A 27,789-nucleotide genomic window follows, 5' to 3' on the forward strand; every position below is an offset into this window, starting at 1 on the left:
CCTTCAGACTATGCAGTTTGTTTGAAAATCCCCGCATGAGAAAAAAAGTGGTATAGCCAGTTCTTCATCCCTTGCCCTGACTCCTTTTTTTATTATTCTTTCTCTCCTCTCTCTTTCGCTGTGGAGTGATTCTCCAGCACGCAATATTGAACAGACTTTGTTCGTGCTCAGCGGCCCAGAATAACTCGGTCATTATGGTTGCAAAGGGGACAGGTTTTGAGTTTGATTTCATGATGGTAATATAGCCTGTGCATGCGCGCAAAAAGGAGACAGCCCTTCAATGGGGACATCTGTTCAAGAGCGGCTTACAGTTACAGCCGTGCGCGTAAAAAGCGAGCAACCTGTGCGCAACAGATGAGCGGTAAAAGCGACTCCCTGTGAAATGCAACAGGCTAAACGACAAGCTTTTGTGCACGCATTTTGAACGAATAAAATTATAAACTCACATTGATGTGCGCATGGACCGAACACATCTTGCAACGCTGTGGCTCCAACAGCAATGTTTCCTGTCAGGGGTTATCACAGTGACCCCTGACATTAGTCTTGCTTGTTAGATCGCGGGGTAATTTGTCACCAGCGGCTAACATGTGAGCTGATGCTCTCCAAATGTGCAAAACCACTAGATTGCCTGGTTAGAAACGGCTGTTCTTTTTTTATATATAATATTAGGAGGAAAAATCATCAAGTAAAAATAAATTGAGCACCAGTGAGAATATTGAGTTGTTGATGCATGATTGATTAAATAAATATTAGAATATAAACTGTGTCATTTGAATTTAGTTGACATGAGGAGGAAAGATGCAGCTCAAGATCCCCCCACCGAGTTATTCCTAATTGAATTGCCAGTGTAACATTTATCTGGCACCGCTTCACGATCTCACCGGTGAGAAGGAGACGCTGGTGTTTTTTCCTCCGCCTGAAAGCCAACCTAGAGGGTCAATCAATGCGCTGCAAAGGAGCGGAGGAGTGCGGTACGTATAGTTTCATTTCTAACCGTCAAATTCTTTAATTAATCACAGCTTGATTTTTATGCATCTGATTGTTTGATATAAAACAAGAAAATGCAGGTTCATACAGTTATGTTTTTACATTTTCAAATATAGTACCCTATATAATGGACTAAATGTGTAAATAAGTTCGCTTTTTTGGTTAATATCTTAAATATTTAAAATAATGTGCTACTAAATAAGACGCGTTATGGAAAATTATCAATTATCTTGCAAAAAATAGAAATAAAAATAAAGTCACTGCTTTATCTTGGAGGAGAAAAAAAATATTTTTATCATTCCTCCCATCTTTTTTTCCCCTCACCTGAAGGAAAGACAGGGTGAATCCTACACAGAAAGTGGTCCAGTCCTAGAAACACAGGAATTAATCAGACTGTCCATCTATCACGCCGCGCAATAAAGGAAGCGACACGGGTTAGGGCAGATGATGTGATGAATAATCCCTGGTCGTTTTAATTAACTTTTCCCTGTCCCGTAATGACCAAGCTGGTCAACAGACCCGGTCAATAAGCATGTTAATATCAAACAAATAAAACTGTGGATGATTAAAAACCTCCCGCGTTATTAAATTTGAAATTCAAATGAAATTTATGCCCCCAGCGCACACTGCATGTTAATGGCCCTAAGAGCTCGTTGCCTTCAAGTTCTTATTATGTAACAAGGGATTCTGATAGTATTGTTTTATTAAGACTCTTTTTACTAAATGTCACCAAGTGATGAACCAATTCATTTCAGCAAGATTATGCTATTTTTTAGGCACAAATAATTTTACTAATCCCCCAAAAAATGAAAAGAAAACAACCTTTGGAGTAAAAAAAAAAAAAGAAAGAAAAAAAAATTTAGATTTTCTAAATTGATCAAGTCTAATAGCTGTAAATCTCCTAAAGTTAACCATGCTGACCTCTCATTTTCTCCATCCTCTGTTTCAGAAGAACACGGTTAATAATGAAATGAATAATCTCCCCCTACACAGAAACGCGCGCATCAGCCCGGAATGCAGCGTCTATATCAGTTTTAATCAAAACTGTCAAGGTAATTGGACACAATTACAGTAAAGTGAAAGTTTGAGACGATGCAATATAAGTGCATAGCCAGAACAATGCAGCCTTTATATCCTCTGTAATAGGCTGTGTATATTAAGTCCTGAAAAGTTAAAACATGCTAATTCCCCTTATAGAGGCAAAATACTTGTAAGATATATAAGATGCTAAAATGAAATTACAATGAAATAGAAAATGTAAAGAAAACTCTCCACTCGCTCAAATAAAAGCAAACCAAATTGGGCCAATTTTTTATTATTTTGAAAATTTGTCTTTCTTTTTTTTTTTTTTTTTTTTTCACTTTTCTCACAGGATCATCATAAAAATGTAAAACTATAAAAAAATCTTTACTTTTTTCCTACACTGATAAAACAAACTGGTTGTACATATTTACAAACATTTTATTTGGGAAGGGGTTAATTTATTTGTCTTAATAGACATTATATGCATTTAACAGGTTAAAATAACCCATATGGATTGTCATCCTTTGTAATAAAAAAAAGAAGAAATTATTTCACATTAAGACAGACAATTTTACCAAGTCTTTTAAAAAACTCTATGTAGCCTACATCTTTTCCTGACTGCCACAAAGATGTGCTGCTATAGAGGGACTCCCCGTGTTATAAAACATTAATTTAGCCCTAACCCTAACCTTAAACTACACTTAACGCAATTAAATGTTGTCAAAATGCTTATTAATTTTTTTTCAAAATCTAAGAAATCAATATATTCTCTCTTTTTCTATCAATGACAGCTTGAGATATGAATTTCAGTGGGAAGAACTAGCTCAAAGTTGAGAAACTTATTTTGTATTAGCATTAGCACCATAGCTAAACTTCGTAAAAGATTAAATTGTCTTAACTGGTTTACAAATTGTTGCTCCATAAATGCTCTCAGCCTTAAACCCTTTTAATTTGTATAACACTGACTACACTAATATAATAATTCATGGTGAAATAAACACAAACCCCTATAACCATTCTATCACCTCTTACGACTGACTTAAAATCTAACCTCTATATATCTTCAGTTAGATTCCAATTAAAATATAAAGGTAGAATCTGTAATAAAATGGCAAATCTTGTTAGAATGTATCCAACAATTAACAATACTTGGAGAAATTGATATATATAGTTGAAATTGCAATAATTATAATGAATGATAATTTCCTAAATTCATTATAAACAGTATCATTTCAATTATATCCCTATTAAAATGCTGTGTTCACTATAAATGATTAAAAGAACAAACAAAAAAAACACACATTTCTGTGATTTTCAGAATTGTTGAAATTCAACAGCTTCTTGGCATCATCCAATAATCTGCAGGATTTTTTTTGCTTTTATAACTACCCTAGGAAAGTCATTTTTACAGTGTAAATGTATCAGTTTGAGCTTTAGTGTGGCCTACTACTCCAAAATCATATGTGACCCCATATCATGATCATCCCTCCTCCTTTCTGAGATTTATGTTATGCGTTGTGTTTTGTAAAAAAAAAAAAAAAAAAAAATCAACGCACCCCCTCCCCAAATTCCTCCTTCCTAATTCACTCTTATTTAACTTTACCTTCCTTCCGCTGTCTTTTATTATGGAGGGGGTGGGTTGGAAGGTGGAGATCTGTCTGAGTAGGGGAGGGAGGGGGTTTCTTCTGTCGATGACCTCACGGTTAGTGTGTGGCAGTGCGGCGGGGACGGGGGCAGCTGATTGGTCGCCCGTGTCACACAGCGCCACTTCAAAGCCGGAGAGGAGCCTACAATTGAGGAAGAATGGGCGGAACGCATCATTGTATTGCACACCTCTAAAAAAAAAAAAAAAAAAAAAAAAACTGAAGAAGAAGAAGAGGAAGAAAAAAAAGCAGGGCTCCTGATTCATAAATATAAAAAGATCCTCTGAGGAGGGCAGTGTTTTTGTGTGATGGCAACTTCACTTCTAGGGGTGAGTCGAAAAGAGAGACTCTCTTTCTGCTTTTAATTAGTTCTTGTCATTGTCCTGCCGTTTGGAGGGGGATTAAACTTTGCAGCAGAGCCAGTCCGTTGGTTTTACTGTCAGCAGCAAGTGGAAGTTTGCTTTATAGTGCTTAAAAACACGCATGTTTTCGCAGGTCTTTAGTTTGGAACTTGTCTGCATTTTGACGTTTTGCTCGATCAGGTAGGATGTGATGGGTGAAAACTTGTAGATAGTTGTCCTAAAACAACTGCTAAAACATTCTGGGCAGTTCTTTTTTTCTGTAAAATGTGCCTTAAAATGTGTTTTTAACCTGTTAAAAGTTTGAAACTTTGCACCTAAATATGTTTGTGTCTGTGCGCTTCCAGGAGGAGCCGAGGTTAGGATCGACTCCTTTAGCCATGTTGGCTGCAACATGCAACAAAATAGGGAGTCCGAGCCCTTCACCTTCCACTATATCGGATAATTCCTCGTCCTTTGGGAAGGGCTTCCATCCGTGGAAGAGAGCCTCCGCCAGCAGCTGCAGCCTCGGCTCTGGCCTATCCAGCTTCGGAGTGTCCCGGAACGGATCTGGCATAGCCTCGGACTCTTTCGGCAACAACGGCTCCAACGGATCCAGTGCCTTCTCCCTCACGTCTGGGACGACGTCTGGCTCTCATTTCGGAAACGACTACTCTGTTTTTCAAGCTTCGAGCAACTCTCAAGAGTCCAGCCATCAGCCGGTCTTCATCTCCAAGGTGCACACCTCGGTGGACAGTTTGCAGGGCATCTATCCGAGGATGAGCGTTGCGCACCCGTATGAGTCCTGGTTCAAGTCCTCTCACCCTGGGATCTCCGCAGGAGAGGTCGGCACCACCGGAGCTTCTGCCTGGTGGGATGTGGGAGCAGCGGGGTGGATTGATGTTCAGAACCCGAATGGAGCAGCACTACAATCGTCCTTACATTCCGGTGGACTGCAGACCTCCTTACACTCTCCCCTTGGAGGATATAATTCTGATTACTCCACTTTGAGCCACTCTGCTTTCAGCACCAGCCCCTCTCCACACCTGTTGACGCCCGGCCAACACCTGATGGACGGTTTCAAGCCGGTTTTACCCTCTTATCCGGACACAAGCCCTTCGCCACTAACGGGAGCAGGAGGGACTATGCTCACCGGAGGTCCCCCGGCAACTTTAGCGGGCTCTCCGAGGTCATCCGCTCGAAGGTATTCAGGAAGGGCCACCTGCGACTGTCCGAACTGCCAAGAGGCGGAGAGACTGGGACCGGCGGGCGCCAGTTTGCGCAGGAAAGGCCTGCACAGCTGCCACATACCTGGCTGCGGGAAGGTGTACGGCAAAACGTCGCACCTGAAGGCGCACCTGAGGTGGCACACCGGGGAGAGGCCGTTCGTGTGCAACTGGCTGTTCTGCGGCAAGAGGTTTACGCGCTCCGACGAGCTCCAGCGGCACTTGCGCACACACACTGGCGAGAAACGCTTCGCCTGTCCGGTGTGCAACAAGAGGTTCATGCGCAGCGACCACCTGAGCAAGCACGTAAAAACTCACAGCGCAGGGGGCTCCGCCGGCTCTGGCTCTGGGGGCAGCGGGGGGAAAAGGGGGAGCGACACCGATAGTGAGCACAGCGCGCCGGGGAGCCCTCCGTGCCATTCCCCCGACTTGTTGCACCCACCTGAGCCCACCCAGGGAGTGGGCATGAACGGCCTCTGAAAAACCTAGTTTAAAAAAAAAAAAAAGGAGAAGGAGAGAAAATATTCAAACGAGTGGACATACTTTAATGTATGCTGTATCCTGCTGTTGTCAAATAAGTGTTTAAATCTGCATTTCCACAATGTTCTAGCTGTGCCATCACAAACTTCGAATTAGAGACTGCAGGCGTGAAAGTGAAAACAACCTGTTTTATATCTCAGCATACTGTAAGAATATAGGGGCCTCTGAAGCTGCGCTCCCTCTATCAAAACCTGTTCTAAAAAAAAAACAAACACTGGCACTTTAATATCGAGCAAAAAGAGTTATCTTTTTTCTCTACTGCTTCGTAATAACGCAATGATTTGGCTCTGGTGTTGCATAGTAAAAAAAAAAAAAAGGTTATTTTCTCTGTTTAACATGTTCAGTCCACAGCGCTCTAGGCCAGTAAAATGTAACTTTCACTTTACTCTGCAGCAGAAATGTTCTGTATAAAAATGTAGGTTAGAATAATTACAGCCCAAATGTAAAGGTGAGCAATGTTATTTGTCCAGGAGACGATTTTTTTGTATAGGTATTTCTAGTTGTATATGGACTCTAGTAAATATTTGAGAAAAAAAAATATACGGACATGTACTTTGATCTTTTTTGACCTGGTATGAAATGTATTTGTTGGGGTGGGGTGGGGGATATATTTAACCACAATTTTTTTTTCTTTGTCTTTTGTTTTGTTTGTATTTAGAGGGTCTTTCATTAGGCGCACTTTGAATTCGATTGTATGGTTTGAAAATCATAATTTGCTGTTTACCCGCTCGTTTAATTTAAGTAAGCATGTTGTAAAGTGATTTTTTTTTATTATTTTACTTCCCCTCTTTTTCTCTCGCTCTCTTTCTCTCGCTGAGAATGGCTTTTTATGTGAGCCACTCAATAAAGTCAGTATGAAATCAAAATCAGCTTTATCGACTCAGTTTTTTTAAAATTTTGTTGAGTCGATAAAATCAATTTCCGGTGAAAAAAAGACTCCAAAATTAGCATATAATCATTTTAAAATTGCAAACAAATTGTTTTTTTTTTTTTCGTGATTTTGAAACATTGTATTAATTAAGATTTATATGGCGTTCAATTGGTTTTTGCAGGAGGGTAACTTCCACGTCAAATCAGAAAAAGATCTTAAGGGAAAACTGGAATTTTGCTTTCATTAAGATTATACATTGTAATTAAAACTGGATGTTATTGGTTTTAATCAGTTAATTTGCTCAATATAAAAACGTAAAACTTGTAGCTAGTTATCTTATGCGTTTATCCAATAATTATTCGTAGCATCATGGCTAAAGTTTTCTATTTGTTTAATTACTGTTATTTCCTGTTATTACGATTTTTTTTTTTTTTTTTCCGTTTTTCTTTTTTTTTTTTTTTTTTTATTTGTGCTCAACAGATTTTCAAGGTCTTAGTTAATTGCATTCAGTTGTCAGACACCAGAGGCTTTTAGTGTTTAAAAGCAAAAAAGCTACTGAAATCTGTTAAAAATATCTATATCTAAAAACAAATTATAGGCTTTTAAATTGATACTTTTAATCTAATTTCCCCAAAGGCTGTTACAAACAGTGAAGAGACACATAACAATATTTTAAAACACTATTCAACTAGTGAAATTATCATCTTTTTAGAGTGAAACAAAGTGTTAATGTGCAAAATACATTTAACCAATTTGAATTATTTCTACCTTGTTCAGTTTTCATCATATTTTTTGGTTAAATGCTTTAGTATTTATTTACTCTGATATGTAGTTTTAATGATAACTTCTAAATTTTAACTTTTTTTTTATTTCATCAAATCAACACTGCATATCTTCATAAGGTGTAAAAAATTCCCTCCTTAAAATGTACAAAGTGAACAAAAAACAACAACAGGGCCTTTAGCTATATTTTATTTCTTTGTTTAAGTTAGTTTGCTTTACTTTTTAGCTTTGGATTAAACAGTGAGGTAGATTCAGTATCTTTCCATGAAGACATTTGCAGCACCACCTAGTGTTGTCATTTTATAACCTACTGTTGATCTTTCAAGGCTGAGAATTGGTTAAATGTTTCCCCAAAAGATTCCTGGAAAGGCTTGTTGTTTCCTGATCTGTCAACCAGTCCATCTTGTAGTGATCAATGTGTGAATCACACACAAAAAAACTTTTTTTTTAGGTTATTAATGAAAAACAAAGTGAAAAATCAGTTAGATTTTATCTCAAATTTATCACAGAATGAAACAGCTTTGATTTTAATGTTTTTGTTTTTTTTTGCTTTTTTACATTTTTTTCTTTACCAAAGTGAGCCCCATGTTCCAACAGCTGGGTGTATCGTTGGTTGGCTGTTTTTGAAACATACAGCCAATAATTTCCATCTTCTACATAAAATATGGTTAATATCCAACATAAAGAAACAGTCATAATGATTTTGTGAAACCCTTTATTTCTTTATTATCAGGCATTATTCCTCAGTGTAGTTGATGGTGTTTTAACTGCATAAAACCGCAAATATCGAAATGCCATTCTGAGTCAGCACCTTAACCTTTCACTTAATAAAGGAAATTCTGCCGTATTGCTTCCTATTGATTGACAGTTTGTAACAAACCGTCATCAATCGACTAACTTATTGTGCTGCAACATCAGTCTTTTACATTTTAAATACTCTCATCAAACTGTGTCGGTCTGGTGCTGTTAAATTATACCTGAATGGAAATTTTTTTAATTTGTCAAACACAAAAAAAAATTAATTGGACTGGTTAAAAAATATATACATGCATTTGCCTCTACCTTTTAAAAAAAAAGATACAAATTTTGGAAATTGAGAAAGGTGTATTAAAAACTTACAGAAAGTCGGATGTGATTAGCGAGGTCAGTGTTAGAGAGGATTCTTAAACGCTATTTGTAACCTTAAGAAAACATCTTTAAAACAAAACAGTCTGGCTATAAAGATATTACTTCAATCTCTCAAAGGCCTTGAAAACCATTTCCACCTGTTTTACATTATGATGCAAAAGTTAAAAAGTAAAAGAAAGTTATTTGTAACTTAAGGCACAATATATAAATTTAACTTCAATCTGTATTCCGAACAGTCAGGCAAAATATTTAAACTTGATCAAGGTTTTTGTGATATAAGAAAAGAGATAAACTAATATCAAACCTTATTTTTGACCATCACTTAAATACATTTTATTAAATTCCATTTACCAACTTACAAAGGCTGTCCTTTAAAAGTATAGGTAAATACTTAATCTGTAATTCAAATGTGCTTAGAAGAATCTTATCGAAAGCTATTTTGTAATTTCAATCAAATAAAGAGACAAAACCAAACTAACCCAAGATAATCAGATTTAATCAAAATATTTATCTATCCCTCAGCTTGTGTTTGCTAGCATTTGTTGTTTTATTTTCACCTTTCCAGAAGGTTGTGGTGGAAGTTTATCCACAGAGGAATGTCCAACCGTGGGCCTTATGTAAATCAAGATGGTCTTAGGAAGGGCTTTCATGCCAGAAAACTAAAAAGGAAGGAAAACAGCCAAGTGGGGATGTGGAAGCCTCAGAAAGTACCTCATTTGATTCAATCTCCTGGTAAACCGGATGAAAAACCTCAGCGCTACCTCAGTAAGTTGAGGTGCATTTTTTCAATCCATTAGGTGTTTTTTTTTAGCACACCTCTCATTGATGATCCATCCGGGGACATTTTTTGCCAACGACGCAGTCATGAAGCCAGCCAGTCTCCTGGGAAAGGCATTTGGAAACATTCCAGAGGTTAGTCCAAATAATTAACTGAAAAAATGGCAAGACTGCCAAGATGTGTGTGTACAAGACATTATATAGTTTACAATGAAATGACATGAATGCAATAACAAAGCAAAATGCTCCTAACATGGATTTAATTAGATTATTTCATGACTTGATAAAACAAATGTCAGATTACTTCAGTACAAAGAAATGTATAAAGAAATGCATTCAACCAGAAAAACATTTTTTCTGTATGATGTTAAATAACACAAACAAATCAATAAAGTAACCCACACAATAAAATTGTTTTATAGTTGTTCATTAGTTACTGGGGTGAAAATGGTACTGAAAAGAAACACCTAAACTACAGTGCAAAGGTTTGTGGGTGTTTTTATTTTTATTTTTTAAGACCAACCAGACCAGACCTTTTAACATGAGCAGGTAAGTTAACAAAACATTCAAACACAGTTGTGCTTGAAAGTTTATGTATCCTTGCATTAAAGAAAATGAAATATCCACGAGAGTAATTCAAATAGCACAAAACTGAAAAAGTAATAGCACATCAAAAAATGAACCAAATGACAATTTTGTAGGAGACAATAATGATTTTTAAATTTTATTTTTTTAAAGTAATAAAAAAAAAAAAACACCATTCCATAGGTGAAAAAGTCTTACTGATTGTTTTCTGAACAGTACAGAAAACACCTGATTGTGATAATTGCCTCAAACAAGTTGCTCAAGAAAGTTTAAGTTCAGGAGCTCCAACAGGCTTGTTTACTTCTTTTATTTATATTTTTATTATATGCATATATTAAAAATCAATGTCATGACTTTAATTTTTTTTTAATGATTTTTATTAATTATTACTTTTGTCAATAACAATTTATTTTACTGGCAGCTGATTGTTTTAATGGAAACTATCAAGCACAAGTGTAATTCAGTAGTGGACATTGTTGCACACCATACTTTGGCTTTGGCGTCAGTTTACAATATTGTGTTCATTTAAAACAAATTGGTTATATCAATACATCACAATCAATTCCCTTAAAATAACTTCATCAACTCAAACTCAGTAGTGAAGCAACATGCACAGGTTAAAACTGTGACCTGTGGTTTACTAAACGTGCTCCCTTCCTACTGTATGTGAGATGTCCATGGCTGGACCTGTAGACTGACTCCTGTGTTGTGTGAGTGTATTGAATCCCCTGAGGTATTGTTACACTGACTTATTCAGGTATGCATATTAACTTTAGTGGATAGTAGTAAGGAGACTGTGCCTATGTGCCAGGGGTATAATACATACAGAATGAACCAGGAGCACGTTTTGTGTGATCAGAGGAATAGATCTTGCTGGGAAAATTAATTTAGCTCATTTTGCATTAATTTTGATTACTTCGTGAACATCTTCTTGACATGAACTCAACCCTTTCTTGCAGTTAAATTTAACTTTTTGACCTCATGCTTCATTTCCAATTTTAAGATACTTGCTGTCACAATTAAACTAGTTGATTCATTCAGTTTTAATCGAGTGAAGCAATAAAGTTGAATCTACATAGGTCCAAAAGATGCAAGTTGTTTTTGACCTTAGTCATCATATCTAGACAACATAGTCACGATCGCATTAACAAAAGCATTAAAATAACTTAAGATAGATATATCATAACAAATGCTAGATTTTCTTTCTTCAGTGCCCCCTCAATTCATCTCCACCCAACATGAAAGCTCAAGAATTAATATTCAAGAAGCAGTGGAGCTCTTTTTGATAGCTAAATATTTGAATTTTATAACTTCTGATTTATAAAAAAAAAACAAAAAAACAAGCATTGTTTTCACAAGCTTTATGGCTATACACAAATATTTGTAGTCACAAGTATGTACCTTCTTAAAAGATTTAGGGTTGAGTTTGCAAAGATCACACATTTTCAGAGCGTTGTGAGCTTCATAGTCAGGTACTGATGGGATGAACAGAGAAATGGCGCCATCTAGTGGCAATTATACGTAACTAACATTATTTAGTTCCTTTGGTTTCTGGGTTTTACAAAATCCGAGATTAAAATAATGCACACCTGTTTTAAAATGTAAAAAGAATAAACAAATTTACATTTGTAGTAAAAAAAAAAAAAATAAACACCCATCCGTTTTATAGCTCTTATAACGGAGTCACATCAGTTAAACTAAAAACTTCGAGTAAAGTGCTGCAATTTGCATGAATCAAACTGAATAACATTTTTAGAACTTAAACAGAACCAAGGAGGATTAAAGGTATTGGGACAGTATGACACAAGCATGATGGGAAAAAAACCCGGATATATAATTACAATAACAAACACTCTATGGACTGAAAGCCAACACAGAAGGAGTCAATGACCTCTATTGCTTGTGTCTGTGAGGGGGCATATGGGAACTGCACTTGTTAAAAATATATATATTTTTTATCCTCAAAACAAAGCATTTTATTATAATTTAGCAGCATCTGATCAGTGTTCAATAAATTGCCATCAACATTACAAAAAAGACGAGTTAATAAAGAGCATATAAACAGGAATATAAGCTACCTGAAATAAAATGCATGTATGAGTATGAACAGAGTAAAACTAACACAATTATGTTTTTTCTCCTTATTATTTTTTCATTTGATTTGTTTAGCATCCAGATTTTTGAATGTCTCTTATCTGGATGTGGGATATCCTGTGGGTAAGTTTTGAATTAGCAATAAAATAGAACTGTCATCTGCCAAAATGTTGATCCATTGCTGAAATAAATCATGTCAGAAGAGGAGATAAGTTCTAAGAGCACTGCAGTGCTTTGGTGGCAAGAATCAGATCTTCTCTGCTCGGTTTAATCTGCAAAGACATATTCACAAATAACTGCCTATTTTTACTCATTTTCAAGCATGAGCACCATTGGCATGAGGGTGGTCTGCAGTATATGCTGGAAATGCAACCCCCACGGAATCAATACCCTTTAATGGAAGTCAAGCTTTGGACTTTCTCTGCAGAAGATTAATGCAAATTTTAAAAAAACAAACTTAAACATGAAACCCTCTCAGAAATGCTTGGAGTACACTTTGCTATGATAGAAAAGTGTATTTTATTTAGTTAGAATTATTCTTAAAAAATACAATAAATAAATTAGTTAATTAATTAATAATAATTATTATTTTTTAAAAGGTCTACTACTTCTTTACTCCTCCACACGGGGGCAGTGTTGCTTCATATTGGAGGACCACAGATTACCAAAAGTTAGATGTTGTTTAAATGTATGTTTCAGACTGCAGCGAAACAGGAGCCCACAGTATAAACACAGGCTGTTTATTATTGCAGATTAAATCCTAAATAATAAGAAGAAGAACAATTATTTAAAAAAAGGCTCTTCCACAGCTTTCCACTGACAGATCCTGCAAATATCTAATGCTGCACTCCTTCGGAACTGCCTGCGAATAAAATGAAAGACAAATATTTAAGTGTTGGTTTATTCTTATTATTATCGTTCCTAAAAGACCTACCTCAGTTTACAATCAGTACTGTCTTGATCACAAATCAGATGCTAACATTGAATTAATTTCAGTATTTAAAATGTTTCTAGATGTGATAAAAAGAAGTAATGTATTGAGATTTTAAAAATACAATCCAGAGAACTGCAACTTAATACAGAGTCCAAACAGGAAGTAAAAGCTACTGTTTCCATCTCACATATCTTTTTTTTTTTTTTTTTTTTTTTTTTTTTTGAAAAAAAAATTTGCTGTAAAAAACATAAACTAACAAAGTCAGTACAAGTCAGACCTCCGTTACATTCTTATCACTTGTCCCTCCTCTCGAAACTCAACCTGCGGTTTCAGGTGTTCAGGTTCGTAAACACAGTGTTGCATTCTGGGAAATGTAGTAGAAATTCGCGCAAAGCCACTCCTCTGCGTGTGTTCCTGTAATTATTAAAACTTCCAAGCCCAACATGCTCTCTGCGCTGGAGAGCAAACAGTTTAGGAGGGGTTCATGTTCTTCTCTGAAACGCGCTGGAAATCAGGATTAATAAGTGGGAAAAGCCTCTTTATCCGAAAAAACATTTAGTTTTGACGGTAAGCTCAACCTTTGTGTTTTATTCAAAGTTAAAATGATTTTCGTCTCGATTTGAATAGGAAGTATGGGTTGACATGCGTTATTAATATGTAACTACTTCTTGTTTTAAAGCTCTGCCTATTAACTATAAAATGTGTTGGCTGTTGTTATCCAAACTGGTATGTACAGTAACTTGATTACTTTTTCCCTATCATATGTTTCTTTAGTTTGTTGATAGAATATAAGAATGGGTACAAAAATATTCTGATCCTTATTTTCATTATAAGATCTATATATTACTTTATAATATTTTCAGAATGAACGTCATTCTGGTAATTTTTTCCCCAGATACAGCCTCTGTTCCCCAGAATGGTGTAATCGCAACACTGTGAAGCGTATGAGAAGTGACCTCAGTGTTCTCTGTTCAACAAGACCAACCTGTTTTTGTGCACTCGTGTAAAAAAAACAAATTATTAATGACTGACTCAATATGGCTAGTCTTCAATAGGTTGTGTCATTGTAGGCAAGCCAGCGACACGTAGACAGACAGAAATATTGCAAGAACTCTTGATGGACACATTTCTGAGACTTGAACAATAGCTTTAGTTGGAAGAGTGATAATGTCATTGTCACTTGTTGCAACATTGTAAAATTGTAAAAGCAAAGACATGGAACTGATCAATCTAGAAAAAATGTGTTATCGCTTGATACAACAAAACAAGTCAGACAAGACATACTGCTCAGTGGAGCAGTGGAGTGGCACTGCTGCCTTGCAGCAAGGTTGAGGGTTTGATTCCCAGCCTGGGGTCTTTCTGCATGGAGTTTGCATGTTTTCCCTGAGCATGTGTAGGATTTCTCCGAGTACTCCGGCTTCCTCCCACAGTCCAAAAACATGACTGTTAGGTTAATTGAGCTCTCTAAATTCTCCTTAGATGTGAGTGTGTGCGTGAATTGTTGTTTGTCCTGTTTATCTCTGTGTTACCCTGCGATGGACTGGTGACCTGTCCAGTGTGTACCCCGCCTCTCACCCATAGACAGCTGGAGATGGGTACCAGCCCCCACTTGGGATTAAGCATGTCAGAAAATGGATGGATGGAAGTCAGACAAGAATTGAAATGTCAGATGACAGTAAGAGTTAAAAAAAAGAGTTAAAAGTTAAAAAAGAATATCGCTGTTCATTAATTTTCTCAAATAGTTTGCAAATATTTTATTCCACCACTTGATTATTTTCTAGACATGCATTCACCTTTTAAAATATTATTTGTCAAAAGTGTATTATTATTATTAGTGGTATTTATTTATTTATTTGTTTATCCATTGTCAGAATACATATAAGCTGGAATGCAAGAGAAGGAAAATGGATGCAGTGAATGATAGATCAGCATATCAACCACATCTATAAGGAAATACAGCACCAGACTGTAAAATATCAGAGCAAATTTTTAGTAATATCAACTAACTTTCACTCTTTAAGTCCAATATATGTCAAGTCTTTGATTTTGAACTGAAAAGTCAAGGTTTTTGTTAATAATAAATAAAATCACAGATTGATGTCTTGTCAATTATTAGATTTTTTTTCTTCCAAGAATTAAGTAAACCAGCTATAACCGAGTTTTTGCCTCTGCAACCTCCAGGGTAAGAGCATGTTCAGCCTCATGGTTACTGTTAGCTCTCTCAGGAGCCCCACAAGCCAACCACACTAAACTGGACCCATTCTCCAGCTTGATGGCATCCCTTACTGCTGGTTTCCTGAACAGGTTCAGATATTTCCATCTCGACAAGAACCACAGACCTTACAGCCACAGATGTAAGCTGTGTTAATAATAGAGGCAAAGAGAATAGTCCACTCAGACTCAGTGTCCTCAGGCTCCCCTGGAATACAAGAAGGTCTTTCCAAGAGGTTGAAGTTCAATACTTCGCTGACATAGGGTTGCCAGATATTCATATGGGCCTGCTGTGTCAGTCCAGCTTTCTCCTCTTTGAATAGATAAAACTCAACACAATGAGGTTTAGCCTTGATGTCTTGGTCTTAAGGCTTTTGATCCACTCTTAGTCTTAATCATCACCCACAGCTTGTTTTCATCTGGAGACCCTACCGGATGCATTTAAGCCCCTGTCAGAATAGCCTCTGGGATTGTCTGAGGATAAAAACTCCACTAAATTAAGGTGGCAGTTCAAGTTGTAATTGACTTTACTTATTAGAAAGATAAAACAAATATTAAATGTTTCCTACGAGTACCTCATGATGGATTAGAACTTAACAAAACTGAGGGACCAAGATAACATCTAATAAAAAGCTGTCAAGAAAATGTTCTTAGGCCTGATGATAATGATCTCAGAATGTAGGACCCAATATTCAGGCAAGACAGACAGTAGGAAACTTAAAAGCGTTTGTTTTAATACAGAATGTGGCGCGGCTCATCAGCTGCGACGGGCTCACTGGATTCTCTGGCAAAGATAGAAGCTCAGGTTAGTGACTTAGAATCTAAGCGGGGCCAAAGCTATGAGCATAAGTCGCTAACTTGGTTCTGAGTCCAGTTCAATCCCGAGGGAAGGAGTAGAATCCAAACAGGTGGTTTCTCCACAGCTGGCGGCGGAAGCCACCCCCAAAGTTTCGAGTTAATGAGCAGAGCAGACTAATGAGCAGGCGCCAGCCAATGCCAAGCAGCAGCAGTCTCCATGAGGGGAAATCCAAAGCTGGAGTTGGAAGACAGATCCAAAAAAGTTGGAAAAGATGTCAGAATCCAGGAATAAGTACAGAACAGATCTGTCTCACAGAGCAAATACAGGGGCAAAGCAAAACTCGAAAGCCCCAAAAGCAGAAAAATGATCTACAATCATTAGACTTACTCTCAAAAACAGCTAGAATAATCTGGTGCCGATGGCAGGCAAAGAAGCAGCATAAATAGCAGCAAGAATCAGGTGGATCAGATAAAACGGTAATGAACAACCGGGTAAATAGACCGTTGCATGGAATAAACAAAGAAGCCAGCCATCAGCGACAAAACTATGACACCTGAAGACTTTTTTTTAACGTCTTTTTTCACATAGGAACAAAACAATGTCGTTGATCTCTTTACAGATGACAACATGGCAGCTGGAAGGAATATGTCCTTTCGCCGCGTTGGAAGTCTCATGAGGAGTAAATCTGAGGGGACACTAATTGATCTAAGTGATGATACAACACCCACTGACAACTTGAATGGTAAATTTCTAAACCACAAACACTGAAAAATGTGTGTCTATCCTTTAAAAAGACCTTCTGACAAAGTTCTCATTTCCTAAAGGTGGCTTTGTACCAGGAAGAACACAGACTTCAGATTGGCCGTTTTTACAGCCAGAAATCTCTGAATCCTCTCAAACCAAAAACCCTTTTTGGAAAAATATATCAGGATCCAACCCATTCTTGGATGATATTGTTCACAGTGGCAAAGATAAAGATAATTTGAATGGGTCAAAAGTAAAACAAGGAGGAAAAACACAACAAGAAGTTAATGATGATGAAGAAATATCTGAGACCTTTTGGAAAAACAGACACAAACTCAGCAACCAGTCAGGGAGATGGAGGAGCGCTTCAGATATCCTCGGTGATCTGGAGAAAAAGGGGCCAAAGCTTAAGAACAACTCAACACCACCTGGACATGTGCTCAATCCAGACTTTGAGTGGTTGAAGAATGATAGACAGGCCTATAAAATGGCCTGGTTGAGTCACCGGCAGCTGACCCGCTCCTGTCTGGACTTAAATGTGATGAGCCAGAGCCCTGGGTGGGCCCAGACTCAGGCCACCAATTTTCAAGTCGTTAGCAAGATAGGCCACAGGGGAGGCTTAGTACAGCTACCTGAATCCAAAATTAGCATTCATGTTCCAGAAGGGCATGTTCTCCCCGGAGAAATACAGGAAGTTACCCTCAAAGCTATGCTAAACCCTCCACCTGGACTTAACAATAACTACATGACAACAATGAGTCCACTTCTCGAGGTGTTGTTGAGTAACATTAACACAAAGGAATGCTTATCCATGAAGATGAAGCTCTCAGGAGAAATAAAGGACAACCCTGAAAGTCAGGCGATGACCACTGTATTTGGAATGGTTTCCCCCAAACGAGAGGGGCCATACTCAAAAATTAAAGATTCTCACGTTAACAAGAACTCGATCCAGATGAAACTCCAGGACCCAAAAACACATTTTTTTGTAATAGCAGTGGCTGAGGCCTCTTCACTGCAGCCACACACTACAGTGTGGGATCACCTCGATCGGCAACTCACCATTGCCGTTTATGGCCCAAGGTTCATTCATCCATCATTCAAGGTTGTAGTAGTAGTCTGCTGTCACGAAGATGTTCCACCTAAGCTTCCATTCTCAGATCTCTGTAAGGGCAGTAAAAATCTGCCTCCACTTGTGCTGCAGCTTTGGGGGAAGCACTCCTTCAAACCACAAGAGTTGAAGGACTTTATTGTGGGGGTGCATGTCATAGCCTCAAAATTTCAAATTAGTCCTGAAGACAAAATGAAACCAGTGAGGCAAAGTCAGCTCAAGATTGGGACAGTTTTGCATCTACCAGTTGCAATATCTTGCCCTGAAACAGCAGAGATAACTCCTTTTCAGTTAGACATACAAGTGAAGGAATCAAGCTCATCTACAGTTGTGGCTGATTTTCAGATAACTTCCCCTCCTGTACCACCTATCCGATCAGACAAGAGGCAACCAACAAATGTAGAGAGAAAGATAGAAATCGCAAAAACATTTCCTATTCCAGAAGAAACTGAACCAGATTTACCCAAATTTAAAGACGTGCCAGTGAATCTGCAGTGGTACGGGGTAGCCTTAAAGACAGTTTACCGTCAGCCTCATGTAGAATACCTCCTGGAGTACATAAAGGGCGATACTGTGGCTCTGCTTTCTAGGGAGACGGTCAGGTCAATTGGCAATTTCAAGGTGAAAGAGTGGTACATTGGGTTCATCAGAGGCAAGATCGGCTTGGTCCACTGCAAAAACATCAAACTCATAACTGTGGATCAAGTTATAGACTTCAATGAGGTTCAAATCACCACAGCAGTACTTTTAAAAAATATGGCACAGCCCTTCAGGAAGCTTACGTATATGTATTCTGCCATCCAGACATTAGTCACAGAGCACATAACTTGTTGGAGGGGTTTTGCAGATGCTTTGCAGTACAAAAATGAGCCTCTGGAAACGATTAGGCGAAGATATGCTGAAACTGAGACTGACAAGGTGGCCTGCGTCCTGGAGAAGTTAAAGGAGGACTGCCACTCAGAGAAGACTAGGAAAAAGTTCCTGCATGAACTAATGGTGGTATGTAAATTAAAAAGGCTTTTAATCGAATGCAATAAACTCATGTCTTTTGTTAAGTGCTAAAGAATGCTTCCTCTACATTTGTGACAAAAACAACTGTATTTTTGTCATCATCAAGGGGCTACTGAAGGTGAACAACATGAATCTGGTGGCGAAGCTCGTTCAGAACACAGTTATTCTGTCTACAGCTGTGGAGCTGGAAATCCGATGGCGAGAGCTTGCAGAGAAGATGGGAAAACTGACCAGTGCACAGATAGCGGCTTATGAAGCACCTCATCGAGGAAAAAATGGTCAAGTCAGTGTGCAGGTCAGATTAAGATGAGCTGTAATGTGAATGACGGTTTCTCGTTTCTGAATATAACTCCCATATGTGCATCTCATTGAATTAGAATGTGAATAAGTTAACTCTTTAACACATTAACTCAGAATGTGGCACTCATGAATAAATAAAAACAACAATTTTGACTTACCAAAAAGAAATATTGTTACTTAGGTAAATTTTAAACTTATTGTGGAGGATTTTTTAAAAGACCCGCCCTCTCCAGTTAAAAAAAATGCACGTGCAAGAGCATGCAGAAGCCCATTTCTCCTCGTGCGCACCCTGTTTAAAATGTGCTGTTCTCATAGCTCAAGCTTACTGTGTCCACTACAGCAGGGACTACATAGTGGACTTATAGCAAACTCAGTTACCTGTTTCAGGCAGATAATCACTGCTTTTTGCCCCGTTAGTCACGTAACCCTTCCTCTACGACGTGGTGCATGCGTCATCTTTGTTATTAGTTGCCGCTGTCGGGTAGCGGCAGCCTATGTTGCCAGCGGGCCGCTGTGACAGCAAATCCACTACTGATTTGCAAGGAGAGCTGAGTTTGCAAGAAGAGCAGATATCACAGAAATAAGATATATATATATATCTTATTTATATATATATTGTATATATATATATATATATATATATATATATATATATATATATATATATATATATGTGCTTCTTCTGATGCCGTTCTTATCTTCTTTTTTCTATTTTCAAAGAACCGCGGTGAGAAAGGTGATCTTCAATGACTGTGTAAAACTGTAGCTCACCACACATATGTGGCTGAAAGTGCGGAATCCCGGAAATAAAAGACCTTTTCTATACCTTTAGACACCCTACCCTACCCTTGGCTGAAATAACTTTGGTTAAATCCTTCTTAATGTCATCTTTGAGTCCCAGATGATGCTCTGAACAAAGTTTCCGCAGCTCCTTCATGTGGTATTCTGTGACCTGTTTTATTTTCAGATCTCTTGCATCCCAACCTATTTTAACTAATCTTTCAACCCATTCTTGAAGCGCCAAGTTGTTAATTCCTAATCAGTACTTGTTAGATTTAATGGTATTTGTCTGGTTTTAGGGTCTAGTTCTTCCTCAGATAATTTGTTTGGCATATGTTCTTAGGTATTCTTCAAACATGCTTGCATACTCTGTTTCCAAAGCATCTCAGTAAGGGCTTGTTTGTGCCAAAGTTTTCTGGAGTTTCACACATGTGGTTTTTCTCATTGTGAATGTATTTGGATTGCTCTACCTAGACAGGCTAATGGCTGTTTTTAGTGTCATACACAGTAGATTATTTTCTTTACATTGGTTTGGCTGTTTTCAAACTCTTTAAAGTCCTTGCTGGACTCAAAACCTGCTATAATCTTTCTGGGAGCTTTAAGGTTTCTATTTAACTAATGTGTGTACCTTCACTTCCATAGTCAGGATCACTCTACACTAGATGGCAGAGGTTTAAACAGGGCAAATAAATATCCCTGTAAATGCAATGTTATTATAATCAGATATGTGTAATTCTATCTGTTTAAAATAGGAAGTAAGAGCTGTCTTTATTCATTCTTTCCCAGAGAATACTCATTTTAAAATTAAATAAAGTGAATTAGGAATTTTTTATTTTCTTTCTTTTTTGTATTACTAAATCTTATATTGCTTAATGTGAAACTGAATATCACAATTCCAGCAGATTAACACATGATGTAATTTTTAATGTGAGCTGGTTGTACCACTTTTTCTTGGAGGAAGTTATAATAATAATTAACAGAGTTAGATTTTAGAAGTATACCACTCTATGTGTTATGAATGCATATATGATTGGCTTTATTTTTTGAGCTGGTGACAGAAGTTAATTTTTTGATACCAGTGTTATTGAATTAGAGTGACTTGTCCATGTTAAGAAGTTTTTTATTGACTGATTCTTCCGTTTTGATAGACATTTCCATTGATACAAAACCTTTTCATTATAATTTTTAACTTTGAATTTGTGTTCTGTTACAGTCCATGTGGAAGCCTGCCTATGACTTCCTGTATGCCTGGAGTCTTCGTTATGGAGACAACTCAAAGGATATGATCCAGGAGCTGCACCTGGTCCTGGATAAAATGAAAAACCCTGTTACCAGAGAGTGGAGACATCTGACAGGCGTACTTATCACTGTGAACTGCTTAGAAATCTTTCAAGAAACAGCTTTTCCAGAACCTTAAATGGAAAAACAACCTTTCTCTACCTGTGAAAGCACTAAATATGTTACTTATTGACATCTTTGCTTAAGAGACTATTCAGTTGAAAAATCTCTGTAAAACTGATATTGTAAATCCAGATGGGTGATTATTTAAAAGTGTTGAAATGTGACTATGCAAATGTCAAATACGTGAAAGGAAAATTATTTTCAGTTTCTGTTCATAATGTCAATAATTCTTAACTAATTTTCTCAATATTGATTTTTTTTCAGCTGGTGTAGGACCCTGTATCCTAATTTTTATTTACAGTCTTCAGTATTCCTTGTCTTTTTATATTGCATATTACTTTATGCAAATTTTCAGTAATTGAATAGCATTTATAGTAACCTTTTTCTTTTTAATATCTTGGGGTATATTTACATTATGGATCAAATTGGTGGTGTTATACTTTGACTTAAAAAAAATGCATATTTAGCATTTATATCAAATTTAAACACGTTTTTTAAATACTTTGTATATGTTTAAATGATATGAGTAAAATACGTTTTTTTTTTCAGTAAAACTTTCATGCATTAAAAGATGAAGTGAAATCTACAAATAAAAGTAAAAAATTTTTATAAATGTCAGGAGGGCTGCACCATGTAAATATTTTCTTCTTTTTTTGTGTGTCCAGGTTTGTGGTAAATGTAAAACTGTTTTGTCAAAGGTAACGTTACATACAATTAGGGGGAACAAAAGCCCTCTGTGTCATAAAATGTTATTTTGCACATATGCTTGCTATTTTTATACTGTAAAGTTTTAGAGTAGCAGAGATGTAATTTTATTAAAAAAAAAACAATACACAATGCTATGACAGTTATCATCATTTTGTTGAGGTTGTCTTTAAAAAAATATGTTGTTTCTTTAAAAAATGAATGTAAAGTCATTTAATTTTTTTCATATTTATTAAATAAATATTCAGATAAACAAATAAGAAATAAATAAACTTCATTTCCATCTCTCTTCCTTAAAGTGGACGAAAAAGAATAGAATAGACTAGAATAGAAAAACCATTTATTGTCCCAAAATGGGTAAATTCTGTTTTTTTACAGCAGCAAAAAGATGATAGAAAAAAACGGACACAAATAAACATAAAAATAAAGTAAATAAGACTGTATAGAAAAAAAGACTGTATAGAAAACATTTAGTTAGAATAAAAAATCTATCATCTATCTAGATAGATAATAGATCCCTCCGCCATGCTTCTGTGCTTTCGTGTGCGAGGAAGAAGAAGAAAAATCCTTGTTTGTGCATGCCCACTGAGCGATTAGTCCACGACGGCCGACTGAATTTCAAACATGTTTTATTTTGCAAAGCCTTCAAGTTGAAGTTCTTCAGCATAAACAGATAGTAAGTCCAGTTAGGGGCTATAAGATGAGCAGGGATGTTGGTGCATGGGAAGTTTTTATGCCATAGAGGTTGTCTCTGTTTTGTTGTTTTTGGCTGGCTGTTTCCTTCTCTTTACTCTGCTTCACTCCGTAAATTAGAGTGACCAGATACACCTGTAATAGGTGATTATTTCATCATCACCTATTACACCCAGTTGTTATTCTGCCTCTTAATAACTGCCTCTCACAGTCAGTCTATCCCAGATTGTCTTTTAGCCTGTAATAAGTTACCCTTGGTGTTTCTTGTGCACTCCTTGCCTACGCTGTGATTCTGTGCTCATTATCAAACAGATACACATGTTTTTGTAACCATAATTGAAAGGTTTTGCCTTGGTAACTGAGTGGAGAGGTTCTAAGATATATGATTAAAAGTTGCCCTTGACATAAATTTCTGAATAAAACTGATCATTGTACAGTTAATAACATCCCAGCCCCATCATTGTTTATTGTTTATTTAACAGTCTGTTGTGCTAAAATGGCTGTCTCCCTAAAATGCCACATTAGAGATTTCCACTCTCCTTTTTTATTCATGTTTTCCAAGCAGCATGCACTGACATCATAAAAAACGTTTGTTGTTGCCTCAAAACATACCACTTACTTATCCATGTTTGGCTTTTGTATGAGAGAAGGCTTTATTGTTCTGTGGTACATGTACGTATGCAAAAGTTAGATAAAGGCAATCTTTTAAAGGTAGTAGGAACAACCATTCAAATAAAACAGATTCCTGAAAAACTCAGATTTGAGCATTAGAATAGAATAAATAGAATATAATTAGAATAGAATAAAAAGATTGTCCCCCTAAAAACACATGTTACTCCCACAAGGAAGATCTCTCTCTTTCTCCCAATATGCATGCGTATATGTATATGTACATTTATTCTTTTTGATGGCTCTTTTTAATGGAACTTTTATTATTCTGAAGGCTGGAGAGAAGGTGGATTACCTCGTGTTTTAGGCTGTGGTGTTCAGACTTCTTCTTTGTTTAAGCATAATTCTTATTTTTGTGATATCTCTGACTAACTCTTACTCTACAGAAACATGTTTAAACACTTTTTTATTGTTGCCCTTTTCTACTGGTAGATCTTTGTGTTCGGTTTTTTAGTTCTGTTGGCAAGGAATTGCTAGCAGATAGCCTAGCACTGGCTAAGTGTTATGCTTACTTCTTTTTCTTCCTTCTTTTCCTCTCGCTTCCCTTTCTGTCTCCCCTGATAAAGGTTTTGCCCAACATCATATTCATTCTCTTTGCCAGTGAATCAGGGAAAGCGGGGGACATTGCATTGGAAAAAACAGAGAAAACATTATATACTTAGACGCCTCATTGGACGCTGTCGGTTTGTGACATGTAAGTGATTGATTTAATATTATCTCTGACTCATTTTTCATGTGATTAAAATGAGAGTTAAGGCGCCTCCTATTTATTCTGACAGCAGTTGTCTGAACTGTGGTCCGATCCAAGATGGTCGTCCTCTAGGCAAGTCGGCCATCGTCCGATGAGGCCTCTACGTATATAATGTCTATGCCTCAACCCAGGAGGGGAATGAAACCTGGAAGAAGCGTTAGCTACGATGGTGGAGGAGGGGCTGGAGGTGAGTTGAAACAGGGTCATGTGAATAAAGTCAGACATAACGCAGCCACTGCCCGTGCTTTGGGTAGCAGACGGAGTTGTGGATTGGAGAACTTTTAAGATGAACTTTGGATGCTGATTGGGATTTCGTGGAAGTGTGATACAAAGCTCATTAGCTTGTGTCGGAGGTGGATGAATGAGTTTATTCAGTTTAACTTAGCCTAGGCTCCATTTGACTTATGTCTTTTTTTTTCAGCATTCCCGCAAATCCTTAAAAAATCTTAAAAAGGCATTGAAATCGTGAATTTAAAAACAAGGCCTTGATTAAAATCAAACTGTCCTGAATACATTTATTTTTTTATTTTTTTAAAGAAACAAATAATTAGTGAGCTAAGATTTAATGATTAAAATTAGTCTAAAATTTCTAAATCTTTGGTGACAATTATTTACGTATTTAAAATAATTTACCAAATGTGTCTCATGGTCACATCACACTGCGATAGAAAAACCAAAAAAACAGTGATGCGATTTCAGGCGGGACTCTGCAGACGCATGTAATTTAGGATGTATTGAACTAGCTGCAACCCACATTTTTCCTCATGGCTGAAAGCAGTTCCATGTAATGTGTACAGGGCATGTTTGTTTTGTGCAAGAAATGTTTCAGACTCAATACGACAGTAGAGTTTCACATGCGGGCCGCAACTGCAAGGTATTTCCTACATCGATTCTACTCTCGTCTCCACCATGAAAGTTTTTTACTGGACTGGACCAAAAGCTCATGTTTTATGTTAAGATAAAAATTGGGGGGAAATTTCCCTCAGCGCAGTGTAATTTATGTGGTATTTTCACCCCCCAGTCCATTGCAGCCAACCTAAAAGTAATGTTTTGGGACAGTGGGAGGAAGCCAGAGTACCCAGAGAGAACCCATGCATGCACTGGAAAACCATGTAAACTCTAACCAGAGAGACCCAATGCTAGGAATCAAATGTAGGACCTTATTGCTGCTGTAAGGCAACAGTACAAGCTGCACCGTTGTGCAGCCATAGACTTAAAAAATTAAATAAACAAATCATTTATAAATGCTTCTCCCAAAGATTTTAGAATCTGTTTTGACAAGGGAAGTATTTAGGCTGTTAAAATGCATGTACACTGAAATATTTAAAATATGTCGAAAAATATTCTGTGGCATCCTGACTTACAACTGGTGGTTGTAGAATTATGTAAAATGAACAATGGCTGAGAGCTTTTAACTCTATTCAAACTATGAGCATGAGAACATTTATGCACAATTCACGTTGAGTCCCAGTAACTAGTAAAGTCCTAGTAATGTTTTTCAAACTCTACATTTAAATTAGGACAGAAAAGGCTTTTATGCTGACATGAATCATAAAGAGGGAGTTTGCCCAGGGCAAGTTAGAAGAGAGGAAGTCCACTGGCAACAGATAAAAAAACCCTCATCTGTCAGTTGTACCTTGAAAACGTTTGTTTTTAATATGCAGAAGTCTAGTCCTAAAGTGCTACCATCCTGTAACTTTTAGATGTATCTCTTCTCTAACACACCTTACTCTAAAGGCTCAGTCCCCTCATTTAGCTCAGCAGAAGCATGTTCAATTTATTCAGGTTTGTTAAAAATGGGGTGTATTAAAAAGGTGCAGGATAGTAGATCTTGAGGATTGGACTTGAGCACTCTTGCTATAATACATCTATAATAAAAGTTTGTTCCTCCTGCTTGCTGTTCGAACAGAGAGAACAGGTGCTTAGATAAGGACTGCACAGCATTTTAACTCACCCCAGAAGTTATGTTATTTCCTGCATTTTGATTTGTTATGTTCCTCAGGTTGCTTTTAAGGCAATATCCACAACTGGCTGAAAGTATTGATCTCTCACCTTAGTTAAAGCTTGTTTTTGAATAAACAGAACAAATGCTTACTGCTTTGGTGATTTTGGTTGAAAGTTTGCTTGGAGGAAAGTTTTCTACCTGAATAACTGTTTCAAAGTCGATTAATTTGGATGAAAACCTAAATGACCAATAATCAAATTCTTGTAACACAAGAATTTATTATGGATGATTATGGATGATTAAAGCGTCATCCATAATAAATGTATGTAAATAAAATCATATCAGTTTACAACTTTAATCAGAATTTCCTTCCTAAAACAGCATTTTGTAAATCAGGTCCACATTTAACTGATTTGCAACATTTTTAAGCCTCTTAACAACAGAGTATGATGTAATGAGAGAGGTTGAAATGTGGAGGTTGAAAAATTCGAGAGCTTGTTTTTTCAGGTGCAGTGAGGCAGTTTCTGACTAATGCAATGTGACCACCTTTGTTTGGAGTTCTTTTTATAGCAGCAGCAGTAGGGAAGTACAACAGTTAACTATTATAAATGTTATCTGTTGCAGGCTTTGCATGTTTTCAAGCTCAGTGTTGTCTGTTGTGTTTTGTTTAAATACACCCACAGGGCAAAAACATGTGGCAGGCTGATAAAATACTCTAGATTCAACTTGCAGATAATACCTGACAAATATAACAAAGAACATAGCAAACATTTGGAGAATAAATATGAATTGTATACATATGTGTTCTGCCAGTAACATAGGTGCACATGCACTGTTTAAAATGCTTTACTGAAGCAGATTATTTAGAGACAGCAAACATGGAGCATCCAACAAAGATCCTCCACATCATCTGGATGATAGATATACTGACAGCGGAAAAACAAAGCTGTGGTGTCCATTTGGCTGATCTAACAGGGACTAGGGAGGGTTGCATACAACATATTTCAAGTTAAAGATTATGACAAATTCCCACACACCATCAAATAGTAGTGGGTACATTAATTAATATAAAATACATGACTCAGCAATATCTGCACCGTCACAATTATTGCAATCTGCTGTTTGGATACATTACCTGTGAGTAAGAATCTTGCATGGAGTAACTGTCTCCCAGCCAGCTTCATCCCAGCCAGTTTTAAACTTCTACAGAATTTCAGAATCCCTTAATTAGACTCCACACACTTGGTCCACTGGGTGGCGCAATTGTACTGCAAGAGTTTGCATACATTGTGGCAGCTGGGTTCTGTCACAATCCAAGGAAATATGCCTTTTGGGACTTTTGCCTTTTTTGTATTTACTCTCAGGTAGGAGAAAAATTATATTTAAGAATCATCTTATCCGATTTCTGAGTAAAACAGGGGAGAAGAATCAGGAACAGGTTAAATGTCATCATTGTCGTGTGAGATGTGGAGGTGGTGAAGTATAGATGCCTGGGTGTTCATCATGACAACAACTAAATTGGATATGTAAGCTGTCTGTAAGAAGGCAAAGGTAGCTATTTCTTTAAAAAAACTTAGGTCTACACTGTTTTCAGCAATATGCTGCATGTATTCTATAAGTATGCCATGCTGTGTGTGATCTCTACTACTATCGGCTGCTGGAGTGGCAGCATCAGATCAAGTTATTTAAAGAAGCTTAAGAGGCTAATACATAAGTTTGTTGAGTTCTGTTTTAGGAACCCAT

At 37.0% G+C, this 27,789-nt stretch overlaps 2 protein-coding genes across 4 annotated transcripts; both read left to right on the top strand.

The window, feature by feature from the left end:
* Positions 1 to 837: 837 nt before the first annotated feature.
* On the top strand, positions 838 to 7,020 carry LOC107103139 (transcription factor Sp8). Of its 3 annotated transcripts, none has more exons than XM_015402879.1 (2): positions 838 to 971; positions 4,360 to 7,020. In XM_015402879.1, exon 2 carries the CDS (start codon positions 4,393 to 4,395, stop codon positions 5,695 to 5,697), a length of 1,305 nt encoding a protein of 434 aa, XP_015258365.1. In that variant the 5' UTR covers positions 838 to 971; positions 4,360 to 4,392; the 3' UTR covers positions 5,698 to 7,020. The 3 variants fall into 3 exon arrangements, with proteins under 3 accessions (XP_015258365.1, XP_015258198.1, XP_015258277.1); XM_015402712.1 differs by lacking the exon at positions 838 to 971 and adding an exon at positions 3,821 to 3,982; XM_015402791.1 differs by lacking the exon at positions 838 to 971 and adding an exon at positions 3,989 to 4,195 and having other exon boundaries at positions 4,360 to 7,014.
* Positions 7,021 to 13,365: 6,345 nt separating this feature from the next.
* Positions 13,366 to 22,171, top strand: macc1 (metastasis associated in colon cancer 1). Its single transcript, XM_015402193.1, has 5 exons — positions 13,366 to 13,496; positions 16,559 to 16,681; positions 16,764 to 18,790; positions 18,909 to 19,097; positions 21,096 to 22,171. The coding sequence occupies exons 2-5, from the start codon at positions 16,567 to 16,569 to the stop codon at positions 21,297 to 21,299; spliced, it is 2,535 nt and encodes an 844-aa protein (XP_015257679.1). The 5' UTR covers positions 13,366 to 13,496; positions 16,559 to 16,566; the 3' UTR covers positions 21,300 to 22,171.
* The last annotated feature ends 5,618 nt before the right edge of the window (positions 22,172 to 27,789 follow it).

Source organism: Cyprinodon variegatus, unplaced genomic scaffold (assembly GCF_000732505.1).
Source record: "Cyprinodon variegatus isolate N-32 unplaced genomic scaffold, C_variegatus-1.0 Scaffold2, whole genome shotgun sequence".
NCBI lineage: Eukaryota > Metazoa > Chordata > Actinopteri > Cyprinodontiformes > Cyprinodontidae > Cyprinodon > Cyprinodon variegatus.